Source organism: Lygodium microphyllum, chromosome 26 (assembly GCF_053477565.2).
Source record: "Lygodium microphyllum isolate KBCC chromosome 26, Lygodium_microphyllum_v1.1.10, whole genome shotgun sequence".
Lineage (NCBI taxonomy): Eukaryota > Viridiplantae > Streptophyta > Polypodiopsida > Schizaeales > Lygodiaceae > Lygodium > Lygodium microphyllum.
In genome coordinates this window covers 132,441,030-132,456,365 of record NC_141160.1, presented here as the reverse complement: position 1 = coordinate 132,456,365, position 15,336 = coordinate 132,441,030, and the positions used below count along the sequence as shown (strand labels likewise).

At 42.3% G+C, this 15,336-nt stretch overlaps 1 protein-coding gene across 4 annotated transcripts in view; it reads right to left on the bottom strand.

Annotated features, from left to right (window-relative positions):
- The window catches only part of LOC148013820 (uncharacterized), an 84,817-nt gene extending 69,871 nt beyond the window's left edge, over positions 1–14,946 (bottom strand). Inside the window, exon 1 of one of the 4 annotated variants that reach the window (XM_087668316.1) lies at positions 14,376–14,946. In XM_087668316.1, coding sequence (XP_087524442.1) covers positions 14,376–14,764 — 389 coding nt within the window. In that variant the 5' untranslated portion in view covers positions 14,765–14,946. Of the gene's footprint in view, positions 1–10,523; positions 10,743–14,375 lie in introns of those variants that run through there. The other 3 variants (XM_087668317.1, XM_087668318.1, XM_087668319.1) reach the window with 3 other exon arrangements.
- Between the last annotated feature and the right edge of the window lie 390 nt (positions 14,947–15,336).

Here is a 15,336-nt window from a genome sequence, read left to right as displayed (position 1 = left end):
TTTTGGTACCTCCACATCAATCTGCACTTCTTGGACATCGGCAACCTATTTCTGCCTATCCACCATTACCCCCTCCTCCTCCATATCCACCACCACCACTACCATCTTACCCTCCACTATACCCCACCCATCCACCTTCTCACACACCTGATGGTTTTAGCTTCTCATCAGCCAAGCATGCATTTAATAACAAGACTCATTTCAACGGGCCAAACTACACCACTTGGTCTAACTTGATTAGCCATGTCTTAGACTTTCAAAACCTATGGGATTCAGTGCAAGGGTTGGAACCCCAACTTGATCCCGCACTTATTCCATATGAGATCATCTACTCGTGGAAGGCTTGTAACGCCTCCACTATTGTCGAGCTTATGCAAGGCTCATTACTTGAATTTCACTCTTAACTTCAGCATTTTGACTTAGCATTCGACCATTGGCCACACTTGACTAACCACTATGCAACTCAAGATAGGACTCATCACATCAATTAGAATCATGAGCTCCAAAATTTTAAAATCATAGACAACGATGACTTGAAAGTCAAACTAGTTGAGTATGGGTATCTTCTCACTGAGTTCTCCACCACTAGGGCTCCTAAGTCCTCTAACAATCAAGTTACCCTATTCCTCAATAACTACAAAGAAAATATTTCCATTTTATGCAACAAATGATTTCACAACCTCGGATGCCCACATTTTATGAATTTGAGTATCAACTATTGTGTCATGCGCAATCGTTCAATCAATTTCATAAGCATCCTCGATAGAGGGGGCTCTCGTTGCATCTTCTCAGAAGGGACAACAGGGCAAGGGCAAACAAAATTCAAACTCAAATCAAAATCAAACTCAAAACAAGGCTAGTGAATCCCAAGGAACCACATAATGTACTATCAAACCTAGATGGCAAAATGTATCTAAGAAGAATAGGTATTGTGAACATTGTCAAAAGATTGGCCATTATAATGACGAGTGTCAATCTAAGGCAAAAGACACACAACCAAAATCCAAGAATCAAACCCTTACACCCATATCAAGTAACCCCCCACACGAAAAGCAGAATGGTGGCAATCCCCAAAAAAGGCAATGGCAAGGCCAGATCCACACTTTCACTAGTCAACCATCACAGTCGACGAATTTCTAAACTCCAAAAAGTTTTGTTTGGCTGCACTACAAAGGCCAACATCATCTCCTTACAAACATCAAATACGAGTCTCGTTCACATTTGCGAGTTCCCTCCCGACAAGGTCATTGCAAATATCCACTCGTCGCCACCAAGCACACCAGCACTGTTTGGCTTGTGGATAATGGAGCTACTCATCACATGACTCCTATAGAGCACATTTTCATTTTCCAAGCCCCTACAATCGGGAGAGTTTGTGTAAGAAATAACTCCTCAATCAAGATTCAGGCCCAAGGTCACGTCAATTTTGCCATTGACTCTAGCTTCATTTGATGATGTTTATTATGTTCCCCAACTTGGGGTGAACTTGTTGTCCGTTCAACAACTTTGCCAATTGGAGCGAGCAATTTTTTTCACAACGACCACAATCAAGGTCCTAGACTCTCAGATTGCTTTAGTGATTATTTGAGGAAAGGCACAAACTAATGGCCTTTACCACATGACCCATTTTCTTACCGAGCCGACTATCACTGACTTGGGAGTTTCATCGTCTTTTTTGGCTCTCGACATGTTGTTTCACACTTCAAAGTCTTCAATAGTCATGCTTATACGCACAACCATTATGACAAGCAAGAAAAGCTCACCCCTCAAGCTGATCTCTTGGTCTTTGTAGGCTATTCTTCCAAAGCAAAAGCCTACCATTTGTTTGATCCTCGAACAAACAAGATGATCGTTAGGGGGAATATCATCTTGTGAAAGTACATGGATCTAGAGCATGGCAAGAGTTATGGAGGACGGAAAGTGAAGAGAGGACTCATGAAGACATGACTTAGACACTGACTATCACACAAGTGAATTAGGTTTTAAGATTGAGACTTGAACTCATAAACACAGTCTTGTGTGTGGACAATGACACTGACACTTTACTGAAAAGAAAAGAGTACTATCATTGCATTAAGAAAAGGAAGCAAGTACAATGCTTTATAGGAAAGTAGAAAACTGCAGTAGGCACCACTGTGCATATGGGATAGGTAAGCCTGCATGTCCTTGGCCCTGAAGCTCCATACAAAGAGGCTGTCAGTGAGTGTGATTGCTGAATCTCAACACCCCTCCTCAATCACAACTAGAAAGGCACAAAGTGTGTAGAGGCTGTAATGAGAACCACCTGCAAAGTGTGGGCACACCACAAACATGGTAGACACCAGAGGCTGTCGCAGAAAAGACTAAGTGTGGGCACCAAAACATGATGGACATCCAGAGGCTGTAACAGGGGCCTCACAAAGTGTACAGGGACTGTAATGCCAAGTTACATGAGGAGTTTACAAAGCTTATGGCAGGAAGCATTAGGGCAAGGAAATACAAGGCTTTTAAAACAGTCTATCAGAGTAATGAGAGTAGAAGGACTGATGAGGCTTGTCATTCCGATCCTGGTGGTCTTCATCTTCATCTTCATCTTCTTCTTTTGGTCCATGGTCTTCTTCTTCTTTCACAGCTGCAAGATAGGCCTTTTGGGACCTCTTTCTAACATGACAGAACTTCTCAGTGTGTCCGGTCCTTTTGCAGAAGTCATAGAAGAGCGGTTCCTTTTTACCTTTGTATCTGTTGTTGACATATAACATTTGTTCATCCTTTGAAGTGCTAGGCTCTTCTTTGCTTTTAAGTTTCTTTTCTTCCTCTAGCAGAGAGGCTTTAATATCAACTAGTTTAGGCTCAGGCATATTGGTTAGAGTAGTTGATACATTATCATAGGCAGAAGGCAGACTTTTTAACAAGACACCAATACAAATATCTTCATCCATTTTTAGCTTTATCCCTGCAAGCTGAGTTAAAAGACTTTCCATGTAATTCAAATGAGATGCTAGGGATGTATGAGGCTTCATATCAAGTCGGAAAAATTCAATCAGTAGACCATACTTAGATGACTTTGACTGTGCACCAAACAAGGTATCCAATTTGTCCCAAGTGTCATGGGACATGTCACAGGCATCCACATGATGGATGTAGCTGTCATCCAATTCCAGCTTAATGATGGCTTGTGCCTTGTCATCATTCTTCTGCCAAGTAACTGCAAGGTCCGCATCCCGAGGTTTCTTCTCTTTGCCATTGGTAATGGCCCAAAGACCCTTCTTCATCAAAATGAGCTTGATGCGGGTTTGCCAGGTGTGAAACCCGACTCCCTTGAACCGAGCATTTGGAGAGTCTTTTCCCATGTTGGATGGCTGAAGCAGCAGCAAATCAGCACCAATTTCTCAGATTTCAGTAGCAGAAGAGTTGGTTGTGTCACAAGACACAAGTGCTAAGAGCACTAGATGAGTGTCAATGGACACTATGTTTGTATCTTCTTCCTTGAGTTTTCCAAATTTGCAAAATTCTTCAAGATCTTCAAAATCCAAACCTTCCCCTTCTTGATTTGATGCTGGGAACTTCAGATTTAGTAGGCTTTAGCTTGGTTTAGTGGCAGGAGTGAGAAACTGAGAGAAAAATGAGCTTGGGAGATTTTGGCTATGGTGGAATTAGGGTTTCTGAGACACGGGCCTGGTTTTTCAGCTGCTGTGAACTCAATACTTGATCATTTTTAAAAGTTTTTTTATGAAAATGAAGCTTACTTCAAGGGCTATCAAAGCCCCATAGCAATCGACCAGATCGCGGGCAGTACGTTGTAAATGAATGTAAGAGTGTACAAAATGCCCAAGCGTAGAGCAATACAATGTCAAAGAGTAACATCCACCAGAGTCAAATCCCAAGTGCTATGACCACCAATCGAAGTGTGAAAGTGCGAGAAACACCAAACATTGATCACCAAAGTGTCAAGAAATTGAGGTGACAATAGAAGAGGTATTTGCTGATATAGAAGGTCTATTGAACAGCAAAAACACAAGTGTTGCAGCAATTCCAAGGTGGGAGAGATGGCAACAGCTTGTTGCCTAGCACTAGATATCGAAAACACAGGTTGACCAGGTGCTATGATGACGCAATGAATAGAGACTTCCAAACAACAAGGCAATGGTTGAAAATAGGCTGCCTAGGATAAGATAGTGATGGGCTGCACAATCGGTGATGGCTGGACAGCAAATGGTAGGTGGCTGATACCTAGTGAGAAACCTGCACAAAAGGATGAGCCTGAATGGTGGCAATCCTTCTATTTATAGATGTTGGAGGGTGCCCCAAAAGATTAGGGTTTTGGGACCACTGAAACTCTCTCGAACCGTGCGTCAAATTTGCATTTTTTATTAGTTAAGCATGTTTTGGGCTGTTTAAAAATGCTAATCAGCTGTAAAGTGTGTCTTAGCTCAACACCCCCTCTCATACCCAAAACTAAGCCTAAAAGGAAAGGCCTGCAATGTATCATGTGAAGAAGGAACGTGGTGTAATCCATCAATGGAAACAGCTTAGGATCCATCTAATGGTGCTCTACACAATGGGATGCATAGTATGCTACATGCTGAAGAATACTCATGTAACATATGCCACTTGGACAGTGTCTCTTGTGGGAAAATTGTTCACTTGCCCAAGCACCCTAGTACAAAGATGATGAAATCATGCAATGCATAAGGGAAAGTACAAGAAGGGGAAAAGGTTGATGTTAAAGACAAGTGTCAAAACTTGTAGAATACCAAGAAGGGTAGGAATCCCCTCTCAACCTCGATGTTGATGCTGAAGAATGAAGAGGAGCCCGAGGATGTCAGTCTTCATGTGGTGCTAAGAACCATGTGGATGAAAATGATGAAGCATCCCTGTTGGAAGAGCAAGGATAGAAGTCACCGCCATGATAGTATCAAGAGAGATGCTGTACGATCCGCCATGGGAGAGGAAGCCCACATGTTAGCCCTACACTGAAATACAAAACCCTACAAAAGAAATCAAAATGTACAAGCATAGATGTGAGTAGTGAGACGCTCCAAAAAACAAAACTAAAACTAAAATAAAGCAAAGCTAAGTGCAATACAATGAGTATGTAAGTATGCAGTGAAAGTCTAAAAAGAGAAAGGCTAAGTGAGTGGCCACCATCGCGTACGGCAAGGCAAGAAAGCGGTCCTAGAAGTTTCAGTGGATGTCTTAGGAATGGATACATAAAGTGCAATAGATGAGTCACTAGCAGACCAATCAGTCAATCCTTTAAGAGTAGTGAAGGAGATAGGTTGTTGAGGTTGTCCGTGTGCCACATGTCCATTAGCCACTAGGGTAGATGGAGCAAATTGTGCAACAACGGGAGGCGTAGCCCCACTATACCGGCAAGTTGGAGTGGAGGCAAACGCAGTAGTTTGCTATGATTTTCTAGGAGGAAGACCTTGGGCCTTGGTACAACACTCCTCGTCCACATGGCCCGACCTCTGACAGTGTGTATAAAACCTATTTTTCTTAGGAATTTGCTGCCAAAGAGATTGTGTTTCTTTGTTTCCATTAGAGGAAGTAGTGTCTCACTTGTTTTGTCTTGCCTTCGCATCTTGTGAGTTCTTGTCACTATTGGTTTTCCCTCCCGAATAAGAGACAACCAACCCTCAGCCCTCTGAATGGATGTGTGTGGAGGGCTTCTTATGGACTTGATCATGCAACCTCGCGTAACTCAAAAACCAACACTCAAACTCACAAAAGGTTAGCAATCTAGATTGTGATATGATGTGCTGGATAAAATGAAAGTATTTGTTGGACAACTTGTTCAAGAAAAACGTAACCTGATTGTCATCTGACTTCAAGAAGCCAATAGTAGCAAACTCAGCGAGTAACCGCCGATATTCGACCAATTTAACTTTCAAATCATCCCTTTCCTTAATGGAAAACTCCTAGAGCTCAAAATTGAGAGTAATACGTCGAGTGTGATCTCAAGCCGCATAGTAATCAATGAGATGACTCCAATGCTCAGATGCAAGAGAAAAATGCTATGATTGAGAGTGGAACTCAGGAAACAACCCCTGCATTAACTTAACATTGGTTGTGGCATTACAGGCTCTCCATTGACAGATGTGATTAGGGTGAGTTAATCGAGGGTCCAACATAGGCTTGGTACCACCAACGAGGTCCCAAAGTCCCTGAAAGGGTAGGTAGATGGTAGGAGAATGAGAAGATGTTAAGAACGAAGATGGAAGATCCAACCCCTAGTGTGCTTTGAGCGGAAGTGGAATGTAATCCAAGATGTTGGAATGAAGATGTGAGGAGCTCAAAATGTGGAGAAGATAGTGATGGGATGGGAGCCAGTTGAGAAGTGCAGTTTACTTGCTCAAATGAAAAAGATGGTAGAGACATACTTGATGAAGGGTATCTGCTTCGAGAGACTCCTCTATTAAAGTTAACATACTAAAAACCATCCAACTCCTACATACCAAGAGGAGAAACAAGAGAGGATTTTGGCTCATACGACTAAAAAGAATTATACGAACCTAACATAAGGCCTAGCTGAGATAAAGGAGATGAATCGCCAAACGCGCCAAATGTCGTGGTCCCTCCAAGATCAAAGAGATGGCCAGTCTCACCAATCAGTCCAAATGAAGTAGTAGTGCTCATTGAAGGAGTGTAAACCGAACTATACGTGATGCGCAAGTACTCTTCAAACTCTTCATCTAAAAAACGACCAAAATAAGAATAAGAAACTGATAAAGATGAAGGTATGTCTACCTTCTCCTCAAGACTATAATGCCTTCTCAGAGCCTCCAATGATGGAGAAGCTTGATAGGGCGTCATAGGATCCGAAGAAGAAGGTGCCGAAGACATTACGAGTCAAAATCGAGTCGCATGTGAGTCTCGTATAAACACTAGCCTCCACAACCACTACAGGATACTCTTTAAAAGAGCATTGGCTCTCATATCATGGGAAGATATACTATGGTTTGTACTAAGTAAACACAATATGTACGACTAAGACTAAGACAAATATGCTATGGTTTGCACTAAGTAAACACAATATGTACGACTAAGACTGAGACAGAGACACGCAAAACTCAAACCCTAAACGCAAAATGCAAAAACTCAAAACTCGAACACAAAGACAAACACAAAGAGAAGAAACTCTGAAGTGAATGAATGTTGTAAATGAATGTAAGAGTGTAAAGAATGCCCAAGGGCAGAGCAATGCACTGTCGGAGAGTGATGTCCATCGGAGATAAATCCCAAGTGCTCTGACCACCAGTTGGATTGTCGAAGTGTGGAAAAAACCAAACGCTAATCACCAAAGTGTCAAGGAACTGAGGCAATAATAGGAGAGCTGTTTGCTAACGTAGACAGCCTACTAGACAGCAAAAACGAAGGAACTACAGTAGTCGCCTAGTGGGAGAGATAGCAGTAGCCTGTCGCCTGGCACTAGATGCTGAAAATGCTCACTAATCAAGTGCTATGATGATGCAACAAATGGAGACTTCAATAAGGTGATGGCTAAAAAAAAGCCACCTAGGGCTAGATAGTGATGGGCTACAGTCGGTGATGGCTAGACAGGAAATGGTAGGTGGCTAATGGCTGAAATCTGCACGGTAGAGTGAGAAACCTGCACAAAAGGATCAGCTTGAATGGTGGGCAGCCTGTCTATTTATAGATGTTGAAGGGTGCCCCAAAAAGTTTTTCGTTCTGGGAGACTGAAACCGGCCTGTTCTCTGGGAAGGGCGGTAGTGTACAACCAAAATATATAAATGCTTTCACCCAATTCACAGTCGCCCACTTTACCTGAACTTAAAGACACAGAATCAAGAAGAAAAACAGGAAGCTAGAATGCTCCTCTTGCCACACAGACACCTGTTGGCCCCTAAGTCAGGCGCCCCTTGCGGTATTTCTTTATTTTTTAAAAGAGAGAAAGTACAATGGGCTGTCTTTCACCTATTCTGGGTGAAATTTGGTAGCATAACAGTACAATTACTGACTCAAAACAAGTTGACCAAGAGGGGAAACTCTGCCCAAGTCTGAAACTTCTGGTTGGAGTGCAGAATTGACCATTTCAGCCCACTGTAATTACTGGTTCAGACCTGTTTTGACACCTGTTTTCAGCTCATATTGTTCCCTGCACTGTTCTGCATCATCTGTGCCAAGTGCCCCTTGATTCTGACATCAATTGGGCTCTGAAATAACCTCTGAACAGTCCAGAATCAGTACTGATTTAGTGTTGTTTCAGACACTTGCTTGGTGAGGTTACCACCCTCACCTGTTCCTACTAGGGGCAGCAAACAATTGCTCCTGTTCCTGGAGAAAGGAGGCACTTGCCTCATGCAAAAAACAGCATATTCCCACACAACTGTACATGAATCAGCAGAAAGGCCCTCAACTGAGGCATATCCATAACTGTCAGGGGGAGAGAAAGAGAAAGTAGGGAGCAAGCTCAACCCTCTATGCATCATAGACAAGGTAGGCCAGCTCTCAATACCTCTCCATCTGCAGCTATCCATCTTCCCTTTCACAAATGAGCCCCCAATACCCAAAAAACTGCACGCCATCCCCTCTTTAAAGAGGTAAGTGCACAAATTTGTGCCAAATGGCAGCACTGGAAGATATTTCCCGTTCTAGCCTTCCGGTCTAAAATTCTCCATCCTCGGTGCAAAATTTGACCTCGGCACAGACCAGAGGATTAATCCTCGTGCAAAAACGAAGATAATGACGCGAACAGATTCTGGGTCCAAAAATAGTAACTCCCTAAATTTTAGGAGTTGCTTCCATTGCATACCCACTAGTCTTCTGACCATCTTTGCAGACTATGGCTACATCCAAATTTGCAATGTAGCTCAACTAAAAGTGAATCTCCACTAATGACCCCCCATGGACTAATCTCTTGGAGATTTGTCCATCTTCACTTTGAACTAGTCGCTTCCAGGCTAGTTCTTCAACACACTTGTCCATATACACTTTCACAAGTCTCTTCCAGGCTTGTCAATCTACAGTGCCGTCAGTCTCTTCCAGACTTGTACTGGACCTTAACTGTCCAGTCTTGACTCACTAGACATTCCTGTCCGTTTCACATACTCGCCATGCAACTCAGGCGTTTAGATTTCAAGAGGGATCCTTCCAAAAAGAAAAACCAAATAAAATATGTAATAAAGAAATCAACAAAAAGGTAATAGTTGTCACGGTCTTGTGACAGAGACCATTGTAACTCTCTCAAACCGCGCACTAAATTTGCATTTTTCATTGATTAAGACTGTTTTTGGGCTGTTTAAAAATACTAATTAGCTATAAAGCGTGTCTTAGCTCAACACACTCCATAGTTGTAAATTGAGTTAGTAGGTGATACCTAATTGTAGTCTTGAAAGACCATGTTCCACACTTGTAATCGAATCAATGGGAATGGCACCTAGCGGGCACACCCTAGCCGGCTTGATAGCGAGTCGACACAGATCCTCGAAATTTTGAAGCAAAGACTCTAGCAAGTAGACACTAATCAACTTGATAGTGAGTCACGTTAAGGCCCCCGAATTTCGGAGTGACTCTCATACAACCGCCCCTCAAGCCATAAGTTATGATTTTGGGATTTGACGAGGACGTCAAGTTCTCCAAGGGCAAGGATATAAGCATAGCAGCCAAAAACGTCTGAAACGTTTAGAAACAAAACGTTAGAAACGTGTTTCGTAAGTTTCTTCCGAGAGGGGGGTAAAATAAGAAACATGAGATTTTTTTATAAAGGGTTTTTTTAATAGTTTTAAACTAGAGAAAGATGTTTTAAACCTCCATGGAACTTTCTCTTTAAAAAAAACAAGTGAATTGAGCAAAAGTGATAAAACATAAAACAATATAGTCAATTCAGAATAACACGTTACATATCCATGATCCATAATCCATTGTTAACTATTGTCAAAGATTAATCTTTGAATAAGCTATACTATGATCAAACCTTAAACATCATGATCATTGATTCATACATATCACATAAAGAAAATTGGAAGACATTTTACATAGCCCATGTGCAAATAGCAATTTAAAATGGGTGAAGTAGCAATATCATGATTCTCATTTCAAAACAAGTTAAAAAAGGACAAAATGTGAAAATCCAAAATGAATCATGATACATCATAGATAACTCATAAATGAAACTAGAGTCATATAATGAACTGTCCAAACAATAATGGTCCATGGACACTACATTGACTAAGTGAAAATCCCAAAAAGGTAAGACTCTAGAGTCTAATCCAAAATCATGAACCCTCATGGAGTCACTACTCAGACTCATCATCATCACCATTGCCACCATCATCACCGTCATCATCCTCATGCTCATCCTCCTCACTCACACTCCAATCATCCTTTGTGTCATTTATGACACTAGCTCGAGCACTAACTACTACCATCCTACTGGAACCTTTTGCTAGAATTGATGCATCAACACCCCTAGCCCTAGATCTTGTTTGATACCAAAGCTGTGCTCTCTCTGCTGCAAGTAAGGCTCACACCTCATCATCTTCATGTGTAGGATGAACCAATTCTTCTAAGTGAATTTCCACCTTGAAGGAGTTGGGGTTAATCTCATTTGGTCCCCTGCAATTCTCTCTTTTGCGTAGGGCTATTGACAGGTAGGCGCAGAAGCTAACAGGCAAAGGAGCTGTGCTCTCTCTGTTGCAAGGCTCACACCTCATCATCTTCATGTGTAGAATGAACCAATTCTTCTAAGTGAATTTCCACCTTGAAGGAGTTGGGGTTAATCTCATTTGGTCCCCTGCAATTCTCTCTTTTGCGTAGGGCTATTGACAGGGCAGAAGCTGGTAGGTGCAGAAGTGAACAGGCAAAGGAGCTGGCGTGGGAGTTGGGACTGTTGATGGTCAGCAGGGCAAAAGCAAACAGTCGACAAGGTGAATAGGCACACAAGCAGACAGGCGGAGGAAGTGGCATGGAACTATCGATGGTTGACGGGGCAAAATCGGGACAAATGAGCGAGACAGGAGGCGTACGTCGTGATAGGTTGTGCATGCGACAAGTCACAAGTGATGAAAGGTACGTTTCTTTTGATTTTTTTTACTTTTTTTTTTCCATCGACCATAGACTAACACTAACCTTTGTTTTTTTACAAACTAACTTACGTTTTTTTTTCGGGGTCCCCCTTTCCACGTTTTTTATGCAAAGAAACGTTTCGTACTTTACGAAACGCTTAAGTTTCAAAAACAAAGAAATGCATTTCTTTGCTACTATGGATATAAGCCTCTCTATGAGCCAGTTCCTCACCCGCAGCGTTGAGTCATGATGGAAGGGTGTTGATACCTCCTTCCTCCCCACAACTAAGTCCCTCAAGTGCTCCTATCTTGTAAGCTCTCTTGTCCCCTTGCAATACAATAATTGACCCTCAAGACAGACCCTTTGTTTTTAGCCTTGAATCACTTGTTGTGCTCTCTACCGTGCCATGATATGCTTCCGCATGCCTGTGGAACCGTGGGTGACACCTCATGAGGCGTGTTTTATAGGGTGGGTCATCCCTATCCCAAGATGGACCCATTGCCGGTTCGTCGCACTTGAAACCAATCTTTCTTCTTTGAAATATTGGTAGTTCCCTGATTAAGCACTTAATTACAACAATCAACAAATAAACATAATTTGAAATGCACAAATTATCTTAATAATCTTGGACATTTGACACCAAGTTGGCCTCAAAACTAGCACCCCTTTCGGTATTTCTTTAGTTTGATTGCTAATGGAATGAGTACAAGATGAAATTTCCACAATCTCCTTTGTTGTTGCAAAAGTCCCTTGTTGAAATGACAATCAGAAACCAATTAGTGCCAATTGGCCCTTGATTTTTCAGCTCGGACTTGCTCCAATGGAACCACCAACTGGCCAAATGTTGCCCCAATTTACAATGAATGGACTAGCATCTGAATTTTCTAACAATTACATAGATTTCAAGTGCTGAATTCAATGTATGATGCCTTCACCAATTGGCATTGGTCCCAATGTGGTTGTAAAACCCTAATCTTTGCAGAAATGTAGGGTTTACAACAAAGATCTCTTTGTTGTCCACCAAATTTGACTGAAATCTGATCCAAAGGGATGAGAAATGTTGAGGATAACTGAAGACAAGCTAGGGAAGGTGAGAGAATGACAGAAGAGAGAGAAATGCCTGATTTTCACGCAAGAAAGACCTGAAATCTGATTGCTGCCTGTACCAGGCAGCATTTAATGTTGTCACCACAATTGCCAAGAGGCCTCAAACTTTTGTTAACTTCCCAAATCAGCTGTCATCAGCTCCTGAAGACCCTAAAATTGTTGTCGCCTACATCAAATGGCTTGATTCCTGCTGTTCCAGCCTCCAAAAAGTCCTCCACTGAAGGAAAATCAGACCAGCAGCTTATTCTCTCTCTTTTCCTTAGCCTGAATCAACTGAAATCCATCTCTTTTCCTCAACCTAAATCAAGTGAAATCCATCTCTCCAAAAACGTTTTTCAATCTTGCATGGGTATTTTTGCCTTCTAAACCCATTTTTCAGCATTATCCAACCATTGAATTAATTTTCAGAATTAAATAATTTTGAAAATTAAATTCAACCCTTATGACCCTACCCAAAATTAAATGTGTCCATCCATAATTAAATTGGCTAGGCCAATTGCAACCTGGAGTGGTCCCTAACCTCTATTGACCCCTAGGTTGGCATTAATTAATTAATGCCAGTCCCTAGTGTCACCACTAACACTTATTGGCCAAACCACTGTCCTAGGGTCACATCTGATACCAACTAACCACCAAAACCCAGTCAACATAACTTACCACAACTTTTGCCTTTGATACCCACTACATCCCTAGGGTCCTTGGCCTGTTACCATGAAATAATTGTCATATGCATGACGTGCTTAAACCTTGCACATTTGATTAATAACTTAATTAAATGTTATAAGCAAGATTGAAACATCTAAAACTTTCATGTCCTCATGACAGCAACTCATTAAGATTCCTTTTCCTCAATATGTCATTGAGAAGAGGCTGAGTTTGTGTGTTTAGTTCCACAACTAGAGCACTACTACATTGGTTTGCCCTTGTCCTAGGTACTTTGTGCTGCCCGTGCTCAATTTATTTTCCCCTAGTCTTCAATCATCACCACCTATGCCATATGGCCCACATCAAGGTTAGCCAGATTTTTTCCATATAGAACACCTAGTTTCATTGCCCAATACCATATATGCTTTCTTCATCATACATACTTCAATTTTCGTGGGATCTCCACAGCAGTTCACACCTAGGGGCCTTGTTCATTCTGGGTGTTTATTCTCTCTTTGATAAGACTTTAGGAAAGGGATTTCAAGTAAAAAATTATGACTGATACAAAGGATCAGCAGGCATATGTAAAGATTGCAGCGGTATATAACAGACTGGTGCAGCTGACCTCCAACTGGCCTTAAACCGGTCTGGAAACACCTCGACCAGCAAAGCAGTGTTGCCATGAACTGGGGCAGTCCTCAACCTGTGAAAAGCTATGGCTACCCTGAAACTGTCATATAGAGCTAGATAAGGACTGACCATTGCTGCACCAATAAAAACAATCAGAGTTGAAGACTTCTGGCATGAGGAAACACAGGCCCAAACACAATGTCCTTGCAAAAAGCAATGTCCACCTTCAAGACAAGCCCTAATGGGTGAGGATAGAGTTTGTGCTCTCATAACATGGCAGATGCCAGAACCTTAAGTGAGCTGAAGTGGACAAAAAACTCTAATGAAATATGAAAATTGTAAAGGAACATGGAAAAGCAAGGCATGTCCGAAGAATTCAGCAAGTTTATTCCAACCATCATGTCAGCCAGTCGGCCAGCCCAGAAAACGGGTTCAAAATGGAGATGAACAAAATGACTTGTAACATGCCCTACAAGGCTTTTGTGAGGAGGGAGATCTTCCAGCCAACCTTCAAAAAATCATGACAACAGGAGGGGTTGAAAAATCTCTCATACATAAACCTAGGCATCACTGCTTGCACCAAGGGAACAACAATAAGACCACTGATAGTACAGGAACAAGCATTAGCAATATTAGGCTCCAGAATCCAGAATCCTAACAAGATGTGCAATATCTCATGGTTATCAGCATCACACTCCAAAACATGGTAAACTTTGGTCCACCTCTGAGGCACTAATTCCCACTCTGCACCTCACAAATTACAGAATATTACAAGACTTACTCGGTCTAATCCTCTCTCTCTCTCTCTCTCTCTCTCTCTCTCTCTCTCTCTGTGTAACGGACACAATTACATCCACGCTCGTGTGCGCACCCATGTTTTCTCTTCATCTGCATAGTTTAGGAATCAAACAATAAGACACCATGTGTCTATGGGAACGCTATAAGCGTTGTAAAAGACAACATGGAGAAAGCATCAGTCATCTTACTGGTGAGGGATTTGCTTGAGAAACTCCCAACGCTCAGATTGACTGTACAAGCTGGCAATGTTCGTTTTCGACTTCCCTTTCCTTCTAGCTTGGGGTTTCTTCCTCCTCGTCTTCGAGCTCTCGCTTTTGGAGGTTTCCTCATTCTCGTCTCCAAGGTTCCTTCTGGTTTCAGCGAAGAGGTCTTCCTTAGGGAAAGGGCAGCGACAAGGAATGGTGAGGCTGCTGCCGGACTCCGAGAAAGGGGAAGAAGAACACGGCAGCGCACAGAGTGTGCGCCAGGAGAGGGACGGGCCAGCAAAGTCGTGGCTTGCGCCCCTGGAGATGGAGAATGAGAATGAAATGCTCCCGAGCTTTCCTAGGAGAGCTGAGCCGACCCCTGAAGCTGCCATAGCTGCTGCACGTCGAAGAAGAGCCTATGGATAGCATCACTATAGTTTGCTGATATACTCAGTGGGAGGCCAACAAGTTGACAAGATCATTAAGGCCTGGACGCATCATTAAGGGCTTGGACACTATAGTTTCCTGATATACTCAGTCGGAGGCCAACAAGTTGACAAGATCATTAAGGCTTGGACGCATCATTAAGGGCCAGGAAAAGCGCAGATGACGGACAGGACACGCGCACGCAAATTTCACTCCACGTCTGTGTACGCAAGTTAAATCCGGTGTAGATTATGTGTTAGAACTTTTGGGACTTTAGGAAGCACCCCCTTGAAGACGCCCACATAAATTTCACTCCACAAGTTTGTGTCCACAAGTTAAATCAGTTGTAGACTATGATGTGTTAGAGCTTTTGGGACGGGTCTTTGAGCCATTACCAATGGCAAGGAGAAGAAGCCTCGGGATGCAAACCTTGCAGTTACTTGGCAAAAGAATGATGACAAAGCACACGTAATCATTAAGCTGGAATTGGATGATAGCTACATCCACCATGTGGATACTTGTGAAACCTCTAATGATA